This window comes from Pangasianodon hypophthalmus, chromosome 28 (genome assembly GCF_027358585.1).
Source record: "Pangasianodon hypophthalmus isolate fPanHyp1 chromosome 28, fPanHyp1.pri, whole genome shotgun sequence".
NCBI classification, from domain to species: Eukaryota; Metazoa; Chordata; class Actinopteri; order Siluriformes; family Pangasiidae; genus Pangasianodon; species Pangasianodon hypophthalmus.
Window position 1 is genome coordinate 16,764,170 of NC_069737.1, and position 15,079 is coordinate 16,779,248.

At 38.9% G+C, this 15,079-nt stretch overlaps 1 protein-coding gene across 2 annotated transcripts in view; it reads left to right on the forward strand.

Annotated features, from left to right (window-relative positions):
• The first annotated feature begins 2,007 nt into the window (after positions 1-2,007).
• The window catches only part of pcdh10a (protocadherin 10a), a 19,738-nt gene continuing 6,666 nt past the window's right edge, over positions 2,008-15,079 (forward strand). Inside the window, exons 1-3 of one of the 2 annotated variants that reach the window (XM_034301287.2) lie at positions 2,008-5,183; positions 14,786-14,841; positions 14,948-15,051. In XM_034301287.2, coding sequence (XP_034157178.2) covers positions 2,550-5,183; positions 14,786-14,841; positions 14,948-15,051 — 2,794 coding nt within the window. In that variant the 5' untranslated portion in view covers positions 2,008-2,549. The remainder of the gene's footprint in view (positions 5,184-14,785; positions 14,842-14,947; positions 15,052-15,079) is intronic. The other variant, XM_034301288.2, reaches the window with a different exon arrangement.

Sequence of the window (15,079 nt, forward strand, 5' to 3'; positions counted from 1 at the left end):
GTGCGCTCTATACGTGCGCTCTGTATGTGCGTTCTGTATGTGCGCTCTGTATGTACGCTCTGTATGTACGCTCTATACGTGCGCTCTGTATGTACGCTCTATACGTGCGCTCTGTATGTGCGCTCTGTATGTGCGCTCTATACGTGCGCTCTGTATGTGCGCTCTGTATGTACGCTCTGTATGTACGCTCTATACGTGCGCTCTGTATGTACGCTCTATACGTGCGCTCTGTATGTGCGCTCTGTATATGTGCGCTCTGTATGTGCGCTCTATACGTACGCTCTGTATGTACGCTCTGTATGTGCGCTCTATACGTGCGCTCTGTATGTACGCTCTGTATGTGCGCTCTGTATGTACAGTACACTAAAGAGGACATAGAGAAGTCTGTACCCCATAGAGTGCACTACATGTTTAAAGGGAGTGCATTCTTGGCATCCATCTAGGGTTCAGTTCCTTCTGATTAACTGCTTTATAGGTGATGAAGTTCGCTTTACGTAGTGCCCTATTTACACAGAAGTGCACTAGGTAGGTCTATAGAATGATGGCTTCCACACTTAATTTAGGGCACTACATTAAGGATTAAATTCTGCCTATATAACAAGGGCACTTGACACGTGATAAAAGAGAGCTTTGTGGACACTTTATATCGGGACTCCAGCACGCGCTCGCGCTCCTCTTCATCCGCTAGAGGGCAGATGAGGCTCGGAGACGGATTACAGCTCCACACACACACACACACACACACACACGCGCACACACACACACACACAGACGGAGGGTTAGATGGATGGAGTGAGGTGGGTGTGAGACTTGTTAACGGGAGTTTAACACACACACACACACACACAGACACACACACGGGACCTGTATCCGTTCGCCCAAAATGAAGACAATAAAAATGTCTCGTATTTTCCGGGACCGGTTCTCCCTCTCTTTCTCTCTCTCTCTCTCTCTCTCTCTGTCATTCCCCCGCGCTCGCGCTCCTCACACCGCGCGCTGCATACTAAACAGCCGAGCTGATCCGCGCGCGCCGTTCCTCTCTTCCTCTCTATCCTTCTTCTCTTCCTCTCTCCATTCTCTGGGTATCACCTCTGCAGATGTAAACCTTACACCAGACATGGCCTCATTAACATTAACATGTTTTGTAAATGATTTTGATGTGTGATTAAAGCAGAAGTCCCAGTGGTGCAGGATGCGTGCACGCGGGCAGGAGAAAACTATTCATCTGTAAAAAATAAAGAAATAAAAATTGCTCCTAACATTGTGAGCTTGCATGTGTTCAGCTGCGAGACTTTCACTCTTTAAGCTTGTTGTTGTTGGTGGTGAAAATTGGGGATTCATGGTCCGATGTGCGCGGAGTGAAGGGTTGCCAGATACTGCCCATCACCCCCAGACAGGAGTCGCGTGCAGGACTGAAACGAACCCTGACAGAGCAGGAACCATGCAGCAGTACCAACGAGGAACCATTTCAGTTCCCTGAAGGACCTTTAAGTGCATTGCTCGTGGTGCTGAAGAATAATTTTCACTGTGTTTAGGGGCCTTGTACTGCATGTAGGGAGGGTTTGTGGTGAGGAGGCGATCCTCTGTCTCTGGCATCAGGAGTGTTTCAGGAGCCGTTCAGCACGAGCCCGTCTGAGACCTGAACCCGAGTCGTAAATAAATGCCATCACTCTGGGGAGGGGGTGAGGTGGGAGGCACCTTTATTTCATAAGAGTAAACAGAATGTACACTTTCTCATTCTTCATCTTAAGCGTGTTATATCAGTCATCTCCCCAAACTCCTCTCTTATCTGCTCCTTGCGTCCCAGCCTGATTTAAAAACACAAAATAAACGCAACAACGCGACATTCCCAGATTGGCAACTCAGAGTTATGCGAAGCGGCTCTTCGGAGGATTTCTGATGGACATGGAGGCTGGCCAATCAGCGCGCGAGCTGCTCCGGGTGTCAGCCTTCCTATTGGTTAATGTGGGCGGGGTTCTGTGCGCAAAAAGGGGAGAGAAGTAGCGGCAGAGCTCAGAGCTGAGAGCGCAGCAGAGTGGAGAGAGAGAGAGAGAGAGAGAGAGAGAAAGAGGGATTTACTTCGCAGTTACAGAGTAGGAGAGAAAGAGAGAGAAAAAACAGGAAAGACAAAACAGAGGATATTAATAAGAATTAATAAAGAGCGCGTGGAAGAAAAAAAAGATTTGGATTTATCTGCAATTAGAGAAATAAAAACTAAAGGAAATAGAAGACTGAGAGAAGAAAAGCAGAAACCCGCGTGCCGGATTGTCTATGTTTCCTCTGTGTGGAGTTTACACGCGCACTGACGTGGAGTTTGTGTTGCTGTTGTCTTGTTTGTGTTATGTACCTGTTATACGCGCTTATAACGGATATGTGCGCTGCACGCGCTGCGAGCGGGACGCGGTGTGGTGCGTGCGGAGCTCGGGGCGCGCGCTGGAGCATCTTTCTGCACGTCTGTAAAAGAGAAAAAGAAGAGAGAGAGGGATGAATAAATAATTTAAAAAGCACGGTGTTTTTTTAATATAACTTTTTAGATTTTTTTGGGAACGATGGTGATGATGTGGTTATTAATGGCACTTTTGGCTGGAGCACATGCGCAGTTGCGCTACACGGTGCCGGAGGAGCAGGAGCGCGGCACAGTGGTGGGTAACGTGGCTGAGGACCTGGGGTTAGACGTCACCAAGCTGTCTGCACGCCGCTTCCAGACGGTGCCGGTGCCAAGCTCCTCGCGCACGTCTCCAGCTCCGGCACTGCTCGAGGTGGACCTGGAGAGCGGAGCACTGGTGGTGCGTGAGCGTGTGGACCGAGAGGAGCTGTGTGGCAGGAGTACTCCATGCCTCTTACACCTGGAGATGTTCCTCGAGGAGCCGCTCGAGCTTTTCCGTGTGGAGACAGAGGTGCTGGATGTGAATGACAACGCTCCACGGTTTCCACGCGCCGACATTGCTGTGGAGATCAGCGAGAGTGCCACGCCTGGAACACGCTTCCCTGTGGACGGTGCCTTCGACCCAGACGTGGGCACAAACTCGCTGAGCGCGTACGCCATCACGAGCAACGAGCACTTCCGCCTGGACGTACAAACGCAAGGTGACGGGAGCCGGTACGCTGAGCTGGTGCTGGAGAAACCGTTAGATCGAGAGAAGCAGGCAGTGCACCGGTACGTGCTCACAGCCGTAGACGGAGGACAGCCTCAGCGGACTGGAACTGCGCTGCTGGTGGTTACCGTGCTGGATTCAAACGACAACCCGCCCATCTTCGACCAGTCTGTGTACTCGGTCACGCTGCGTGAGAACTCCCCCGTGGGCACGCTCGTCATCCAGCTGAACGCCACTGATGCAGACGAGGGCACTAACGGGGAGGTGGTGTACACGCTTAGCAATCATAACCCACCACGCGTACGTGAACTGTTTGCCGTTGATGCACGCACAGGCCGTGTGGAAATCATAGGGGAGGTGGATTATGAGGAGAGCAGCACGCATCAAATTCACGTCCAGGCCCGAGACATGGGGCCGAACGCGGTCCCGGCACATTGTAAGGTCCTGCTCAAGCTGGTGGATGTAAACGATAATGCACCTGAGATCGGATTCAGCACTGTGACGGAGTCTGTTAGCGAACGTGCCACTCCTGGCACTGTAGTCGCCATGCTGAGCGTCTCTGACAGAGACTCAGGTGAGAATGGGCGTGTTACCTGTGAGCTTCTCGGCGGTGGAGAGAGCGAGGATGCTCCGCCCTTCAAGCTAAAGCCTTCCTCACTGAAGAACTACTACACCGTGGTGACGGATGGAGCGCTGGACCGTGAGCACGTGGAGTCATACACACTTACAGTGGTAGCGCGAGATAATGGCACGCCACCACTGACCACCAGCAAGTCCATCCGCGTGCGTGTGGCAGACGAGAATGACAACGCGCCACGTTTCGCACAGGCCGTCTATGAGGTGCATGTGACTGAGAACAACGTGCCTGGTGCGTATATCTATGCTGTGACTGCGACAGATGCGGACACTGGCGAGAACGCACGTGTCACTTACTCTATAGAGGAGCGTGAGATCCAGGGCATGTCCGTGCTGACATACGTGTCCATCAACGCAGAGAATGGCTACGTGTATGCACTACGCAGCTTTGATCACGAGCAAATCAAGGAGTTTAGCTTTACAGCACGGGCAACAGACTGTGGGACTCCGGAGCTTACGTCAAACGCCACCGTGAGGGTGATTGTGGTGGACCAGAATGACAATGCACCATCTGTGATCGCACCACTGGGGAAAAACGGTACAGCAGCACGCGCCCCCTTGCCCCGATCAGCGGAGCCAGGCTACCTGGTGACACGTGTGATCTCCACAGATTTGGACGATGGTGAAAACGCACGTCTCTCATACAGCATTGCACAAGGAAATGACCTCGGCCTGTTCCGTATGGACTGGAGGAGTGGTGAATTGCGCACTGCACGTCGAGTGACTGGCGGGAAAAGGGACTCGACGCTGCAGTCCCAGCTTCACCCTCGTGCCTATGAGCTACTGATCGAGGTGAGGGACCACGGGCAGCCACCGCTCTCCTGCTCTGCCCGCATTGATGTGGTGCTCGTGGACGGCGCTGCAGTGACCCTGGATGAGGAAGGAGGAGAGAAGGAGGGTAGAGGAGCGCGCGGCGGGGCCCGAGGCTCGGCCCGATCTGATGAGGGAGCACCAGAGATGACGCTCGTGCTCCTTGTGGCACTTGGTTCCGTATCATCTGTATTTCTACTCGCCATGATCGCGCTGGCTGTGCGTTGCCGCCGGAAGGACAAAAAATTCAGTGCACTCACATGCGTGACAGGAGACTGCTGTTCCAGTTGTGGCTCGTGTTGCGGCCGGCGGTCACGTGGACGGCAGAAGAAGCTCACCAAGTCGGATATCGTGCTGGTGCAGAGCAAAACGGCAGCGCAGGTGCCTGTGGAGGAATCCGGGACCGGGGGCAGCGGTGCATTCGGCACACACCTTCATCAACACCATCACCACTGCTACCAGGTGTGCCTCACACGCGAGTCTGCCAACACCACTGACCTGATGTTCCTGCAGCCGTGTTGCAGCCCGTCACGCAGCACCACGGACACGGAGCACAGCAGCACTGCACGTGGAGCCGCCGCTGTCCTTCTTACTGACCAGCAACCAGACATCATTTCCAACGGCAGTGTCCTGTCTGGAGAGGTGAGTGAAAAAGCTTCTCACGTACTTTATACACGTTTAATTCTATTTCTATTCATGTGCATTTCTAGAATTTTAGTATAAGTGAGATTATAATACAGACGGTATTAGACGTCATAATGAACATGAGTTGATTAAGAAACAAGAACTCAGTGTTAAGAGATGAATTAATGCATTATTTAATTAACTTTTAACTTTTAATGTCTAAATTAACAACTAACCTGCAAAAGCTTGATTTTTATTCTTGCAATCAAATTAAAATATCGAATTAAAATATTGAATTAAAATATTGAATTGCATTGAACTGCATTAAGGGACATTAATAAAGTCATTAAAGTAACTTACTTTTGTAACTCTGTAGATATTAATATCACACTACAGACACAAATGTTGTGATATTAATATCTACAGAGTAACATTCGTGTCTGTAATGTGATATTAATATCTACAGAGTAATATTAACTCTGTAGATATTAATATCACACTACAGACACTAATGTTACTCTGTAGATATTAATATCACGTTACAGACACGAATGTAACTCTGTAGATATTAATATCACACTACAGACACGAATGTAACTCTGTAGATATTAATATCACGTTACAGACACGAATGTTACTCTGTAGATATTAATATCACACTACAGACACTAATGTTACTCTGTAGATATTAATATCACGTTACAGACACGAATGTTACTCTGTAGATATTAATATCACACTACAGACACGAATGTTACTCTGTAGATATTAATATCACACTACAGACACGAATGTAACTCTGTAGATATTAATATCGCATTACAGACACTAATGTTACTCTGTAGATATTAATATCACACTACAGACACTAATGTTACTCTGTAGATATTAATATCACACTACAGACACGAATGTAACTCTGTAGATATTAATATCGCATTACAGACACTAATGTTACTCTGTAGATATTAATATCACACTACAGACACGAATGTTACTCTGTAGATATTAATATCACACTACAGACACGAATGTAACTCTGTAGATATTAATATCGCATTACAGACACTAATGTTACTCTGTAGATATTAATATCACACTACAGACACTAATGTTACTCTGTAGATATTAATATCACATTACAGACACGAATGTTACTCTGTAGATATTAATGTAACACTACAGACACTAATGTTACTCTGTAGATATTAATATCACATTACAGACACGAATGTTACTCTGTAGATATTAATGTAACACTACAGACACTAATGTAACTCTGTAGATATTAATATCACACTACAGACACTAATGTAACTCTGTAGATATTAATATCACACTACAGACACTAATGTAACTCTGTAGATATTAATATCACACTACAGACACTAATGTTACTCTGTAGATATTAATATCACATTACAGACACTAATGTTACTCTGTAGATATTAATATCACACTACAGACACTAATGTAACTCTGTAGATATTAATATCACACTACAGACACGAATGTAACTCTGTAGATATTAATATCACACTACAGACACTAATGTTACTCTGTAGATATTAATATCACACTACAGACACTAATGTTACTCTGTAGATATTAATATCACACTACAGACACGAATGTAACTCTGTAGATATTAATATCACGTTACAGACACGAATGTTACTCTGTAGATATTAATATCACACTACAGACACGAATGTTACTCTGTAGATATTAATATCACATTACAGACACGAATGTTACTCTGTAGATATTAATGTAACACTACAGACACTAATGTAACTCTGTAGATATTAATATCACACTACAGACACTAATGTAACTCTGTAGATATTAATATCACACTACAGACACGAATGTAACTCTGTAGATATTAATATCACACTACAGACACGAATGTTACTCTGTAGATATTAATATCACGTTACAGACACTAATGTTACTCTGTAGATATTAATATCACACTACAGACACGAATGTTACTCTGTAGATATTAATATCACATTACAGACACTAATGTTACTCTGTAGATATTAATATCACATTACAGACACTAATGTTACTCTGTAGATATTAATATCACACTACAGACACTAATGTTACTCTGTAGATATTAATATCACATTACAGACACTAATGTTACTCTGTAGATATTAATATCACACTACAGACACTAATGTTACTCTGTAGATATTAATATCACACTACAGACACTAATGTTACTCTGTAGATATTAATATCACGTTACAGACACGAATGTAACTCTGTAGATATTAATATCACACTACAGACACGAATATTACTCTGTAGATATTAATATCACATTACAGACACTAATGTTACTCTGTAGATATTAATATCACACTACAGACACTAATGTTACTCTGTAGATATTAATATCACACTACAGACACGAATGTAACACTGTAGATATTAATATCACACTACAGACACTAATGTTACACTGTAGATATTAATATCACACTACAGACACGAATGTTACTCTGTAGATATTAATATCACGTTACAGACACGAATGTTACTCTGTAGATATTAATATCACACTACAGACACTAATGTAACTCTGTAGATATTTATATCACGTTACAGACACGAATGTTACTCTGTAGATATTAATATCACACTACAGACACTAATGTTACTCTGTAGATATTAATATCACACTACAGACACGAATGTTACTCTGTAGATATTAATATCACACTACAGACACGAATGTAACTCTGTAGATATTAATATCACACTACAGACACTAATGTTACTCTGTAGATATTAATATTACGTTACAGACACGAATGTAACTCTGTAGATATTAATATCACACTACAGACACTAATGTTACTCTGTAGATATTAATATCACATTACAGACACTAATGTAACACTACAGACACGAATGTTACTCTGTAGATATTAATATCACATTACAGACGCTAATGTAACACTACAGACACGAATGTTACTCTGTAGATATTAATATCACACTACAGACACTAATGTTACTCTGTAGATATTAATATCACACTACAGACACGAATGTTACTCTGTAGATATTAATATCACACTACAGACACGAATGTTACTCTGTAGATATTAATATCACACTACAGACACTAATGTTACTCTGTAGATATTAATATCACACTACAGACACGAATGTTACTCTGTAGATATTAATATCACACTACAGACACGAATGTTACTCTGTAGATATTAATATCACACTACAGACACTAATGTTACTCTGTAGATATTAATATCACACTACAGACACTAATGTTACTCTGTAGATATTAATATCACACTACAGACACGAATGTTACTCTGTAGATATTAATATCACACTACAGACACGAATGTTACTCTGTAGATATTAATATCACACTACAGACACTAATGTTACTCTGTAGATATTAATATCACACTACAGACACGAATGTTACTCTGTAGATATTAATATCACACTACAGACACTAATGTTACTCTGTAGATATTAATATCACACTACAGACACTAATGTTACTCTGTAGATATTAATATCACACTACAGACACGAATGTTACTCTGTAGATATTAATATCACACTACAGACACGAATGTTACTCTGTAGATATTAATATCACACTACAGACACTAATGTTACTCTGTAGATATTAATATCACACTACAGACACGAATGTTACTCTGTAGATATTAATATCACACTACAGACACGAATATTACTCTGTAGATATTAATATCACATTACAGACACTAATGTAACTCTGTAGATATTAATATCACACTACAGACACGAATGTTACTCTGTAGATATTAATATCACACTACAGACACTAATGTTACTCTGTAGATATTAATATCACACTACAGACACGAATGTTACTCTGTAGATATTAATATCACACTACAGACACGAATATTACTCTGTAGATATTAATATCACATTACAGACACTAATGTAACTCTGTAGATATTAATATCACACTACAGACACGAATGTTACTCTGTAGATATTAATATCACACTACAGACACTAATGTTACTCTGTAGATATTAATATCACACTACAGACACGAATGTTACTCTGTAGATATTAATATCACACTACAGACACGAATGTAACTCTGTAGATATTAATATCACACTACAGACACGAATGTTACTCTGTAGATATTAATATCACACTACAGACACTAATGTAACTCTGTAGATATTTATATCACGTTACAGACACGAATGTTACTCTGTAGATATTAATATCACACTACAGACACTAATGTTACTCTGTAGATATTAATATCACACTACAGACACGAATGTTACTCTGTAGATATTAATATCACACTACAGACACGAATGTAACTCTGTAGATATTAATATCACACTACAGACACTAATGTTACTCTGTAGATATTAATATTACGTTACAGACACGAATGTAACTCTGTAGATATTAATATCACACTACAGACACTAATGTTACTCTGTAGATATTAATATCACATTACAGACACTAATGTAACACTACAGACACGAATGTTACTCTGTAGATATTAATATCACATTACAGACGCTAATGTAACACTACAGACACGAATGTTACTCTGTAGATATTAATATCACACTACAGACACTAATGTTACTCTGTAGATATTAATATCACACTACAGACACGAATGTTACTCTGTAGATATTAATATCACACTACAGACACGAATGTTACTCTGTAGATATTAATATCACACTACAGACACGAATGTTACTCTGTAGATATTAATATCACACTACAGACACGAATGTTACTCTGTAGATATTAATATCACACTACAGACACGAATGTTACTCTGTAGATATTAATATCACACTACAGACACGAATGTTACTCTGTAGATATTAATATCACACTACAGACACTAATGTTACTCTGTAGATATTAATATCACACTACAGACACGAATGTTACTCTGTAGATATTAATATCACACTACAGACACGAATGTTACTCTGTAGATATTAATATCACACTACAGACACTAATGTTACTCTGTAGATATTAATATCACACTACAGACACGAATGTTACTCTGTAGATATTAATATCACACTACAGACACGAATGTTACTCTGTAGATATTAATATCACACTACAGACACTAATGTTACTCTGTAGATATTAATATCACACTACAGACACGAATGTTACTCTGTAGATATTAATATCACACTACAGACACGAATGTTACTCTGTAGATATTAATATCACACTACAGACACTAATGTTACTCTGTAGATATTAATATCACACTACAGACACGAATGTTACTCTGTAGATATTAATATCACACTACAGACACGAATATTACTCTGTAGATATTAATATCACATTACAGACACTAATGTAACTCTGTAGATATTAATATCACACTACAGACACGAATGTTACTCTGTAGATATTAATATCACACTACAGACACGAATATTACTCTGTAGATATTAATATCACACTACAGACACGAATGTTACTCTGTAGATATTAATATCACATTACAGACACGAATGTTACTCTGTAGATATTAATGTAACACTACAGACACTAATGTTACTCTGTAGATATTAATATCACGTTACAGACACTAATGTTACTCTGTAGATATTAATATCACACTACAGACACGAATGTTACTCTGTAGATATTAATATCACACTACAGACACGAATGTTACTCTGTAGATATTAATATCACACTACAGACACGAATGTTACTCTGTAGATATTAATATCACACTACAGACACGAATATTACTCTGTAGATATTAATATCACACTACAGACACGAATGTTACTCTGTAGATATTAATATCACGTTACAGACACTAATGTTACTCTGTAGATATTAATATCACACTACAGACACGAATGTTACTCTGTAGATATTAATATCACACTACAGACACGAATATTACTCTGTAGATATTAATATCACGTTACAGACACTAATGTTACTCTGTAGATATTAATATCACACTACAGACACGAATGTTACTCTGTAGATATTAATATCACACTACAGACACGAATATTACTCTGTAGATATTAATATCACACTACAGACACGAATGTAACTCTGTAGATATTAATATCACACTACAGACACTAATGTAACTCTGTAGATATTAATATCACACTACAGACACTAATGTAACTCTGTAGATATTAATATCACACTACAGACACTAATGTTACTCTGTAGATATTAATATCACACTACAGACACTAATGTAACTCTGTAGATATTAATATCACACTACAGACACTAATATTACTCTGTAGATATTAATATCACACTACAGACACTAATGTTACTCTGTAGATATTAATATCACACTACAGACACGAATATTACTCTGTAGATATTAATATCACATTACAGACACTAATGTAACACTACAGACACGAATGTTACTCTGTAGATATTAATATCACATTACAGACACGAATGTTACTCTGTAGATATTAATATCACATTACAGACACTAATGTTACTCTGTAGATATTAATATCACATTACAGACACTAATGTTACTCTGTAGATATTAATATCACACTACAGACACGAATGTTACTCTGTAGATATTAATATCACACTACAGACACGAATGTTACTCTGTAGATATTAATATCACACTACAGACACTAATGTTACTCTGTAGATATTAATATCACACTACAGACACTAATGTTACTCTGTAGATATTAATATCACACTACAGACACGAATGTTACTCTGTAGATATTAATATCACACTACAGACACGAATATTACTCTGTAGATATTAATATCACACTACAGACACGAATGTTACTCTGTAGATATTAATATCACACTACAGACACTAATGTTACTCTGTAGATATTAATATCACATTACAGACACTAATGTTACTCTGTAGATATTAATATCACATTACAGACACTAATGTTACTCTGTAGATATTAATATCACACTACAGACACGAATGTAACTCTGTAGATATTAATATCACATTACAGACACTAATGTTACTCTGTAGATATTAATATCACATTACAGACACTAATGTAACTCTGTAGATATTAATATCACACTACAGACACGAATGTTACTCTGTAGATATTAATATCACACTACAGACACGAATGTTACTCTGTAGATATTAATATCACGTTACAGACACGAATGTTACTCTGTAGATATTAATATCACACTACAGACACGAATGTTACTCTGTAGATATTAATATCACACTACAGACACGAATGTTACTCTGTAGATATTAATATCACACTACAGACACTAATGTTACTCTGTAGATATTAATATCACACTACAGACACGAATGTTACTCTGTAGATATTAATATCACACTACAGACACGAATGTTACTCTGTAGATATTAATATCACACTACAGACACTAATGTTACTCTGTAGATATTAATATCACACTACAGACACGAATGTTACTCTGTAGATATTAATATCACACTACAGACACTAATGTTACTCTGTAGATATTAATATCACACTACAGACACTAATGTTACTCTGTAGATATTAATATCACACTACAGACACATAATGGTTAATATTAATGACATTAATATGACACTATGGATATTATGCTGGTGCTACAGACACTAATGTAACACTACAGACACTAATGTAACTCTGTAGATATTAATGTAACACTACAGACACGAATGTAACTCTGTAGATATTAATGTAACACTCCAGACACTAATGTAACACTAATGACATTAATATGACACTATGGATATTATGCTGGTGCTATAGACACTACTGTAACTCTATAACATTATTATGGTGCTATAGACATTAATGTAATTCTACAGACATTAAAGTGACTTTGTAGATATTATTATGACGCTGTAGACATTAATGTAACTCTGAAGAGGTCAGTGTTACGTGGTAGACTTTAATCCAGTGCTGTAGACATTAATGTAGTGTACATAATGTTATTGTTACCTTTCTGTAACTCTGGGGAGGTTAATGTAACACTGTGGACGTTGCTGTAACTCTGTAGATGATAATGTAACTGTAGAAATTAAAGTAACACTGACGGTATTACTGTAACTGTAGACATTAATAAAACTCTGCAGACACTAATGGAACTCTGGAGAGGTTAATGTTACATGGTAGACTTTTACCCAACTTTGTAGACATTAATGTAATATACATAATGTTGATGTAACGTTAATGTAACGTAACACTGTAAAACGTAATATCACACTGTAGAGTTTAATGTAACGTTTTAGACATTAAAGTAACACGGTAGATATTAATGTAACACTGCAGAAATTAATGTAACACTGCAGACAATAATTCAACTCTGTAGAAATTAAGATAACACTGTAGAAATGAATGTAACTCTAAAGAGGTTAATGTTACATGGTAGACATTAGTCCAACTTTGTAGACATTACTGTAATGTAAATAGTGTTAATGCAATGCTACTGTTAATATCACACCATAGACTTTAATGTAATGCGGTGTAAGTTAATGTAACTCTGTGGACAATAATGTAACACTGTACACATAAAAGTAATACAGTAGAGATTAATATATCATTATATATGTTAATGTAACAATACAGATGCTAATGTGACTCTGTAGATGTTACATTAACACTTTAGATATTAATGTAACTCTGTAAATGTTAATGTAATACTGTAGACATTAATGTAACACTGCAGGTGTTAATCTAACACCACAGACATTTATGTAACTTTGAAGAGGTCAGTGTAGCACTACAGACATTAGTGTAACACTGCAGATGTTAATGTAACATTGTAGACATTAATATAACACTGCAGAGGTTAATATAACTCTGTACATGTACATATAATGTAACATTATAGATATTAGTGTAACACTGCAGATATTAATGTAACACTGCAGACATTTATGTAACTCTGAAAAGGTCAATGCTACATGGTTGACTTTAATCCAACATTGTAAACATTAATGTAACACTGTAGATGATAATGTAACACTGTAGATATGAATGTAATATTGTAGCACTAATGTGACACTGTATATGTTAAATTAACACTGTACACATTAATGTAACCTTTCTGTAACTCTGGAGAGGTTAATGTAACACTGTAGATATGAATGTAATATTGTACACATTAATGTAACACTGTAGATATGAATGTAATATTGTACACATTAATGTAACACTGTAGATATGAATGTAATATTGTACACATTAATGTAACACTGTAGATATGAATGTAATATTGTACACATTAATGTAACACTGTAGATATGAATGTAATATTGTACACATTAATGTAACACTGCAGATATGAATGTAATATTGTAGACACTAATGTGACTCTGTATATGTTAAATTAACACTGTACACATTAATGTAATGCTGTAGACTTTAATGTAACTCTGTCAGTATGAATGTGTGTGTGTGTGTGTGTGTGCATGTGTGTGTGTGTGTGTGTGTGTGTGTGTGTGTGTGTGTGTGTGTGTGTGTGCTTTTACTGATGCTTTTGCTGTTGTATTTGTTCAGATAAAACATCAGAGGACAGAACTCAGTTACCTTGATAGACCACGTCGTGTTAACAGGTAAACAAACACCCACATGAGTTCAAACTGTTTATGGCCTGAACTCCAAACTTCACACACTTCCCTCCATCTGTCTCTTCATGTCTCACTCTCACTGTCTGTGCAGTTCTGTCTTTCAGGAGGATATAGTGAGCTCTAAAGACAGTGGTCATGGAGACAGTGAGCAGGGAGACAGCGACCACGACGCTACAAACCGTCTGCACTCCTCCGGTCAGTATCCCTCCATCACACTGTGGGT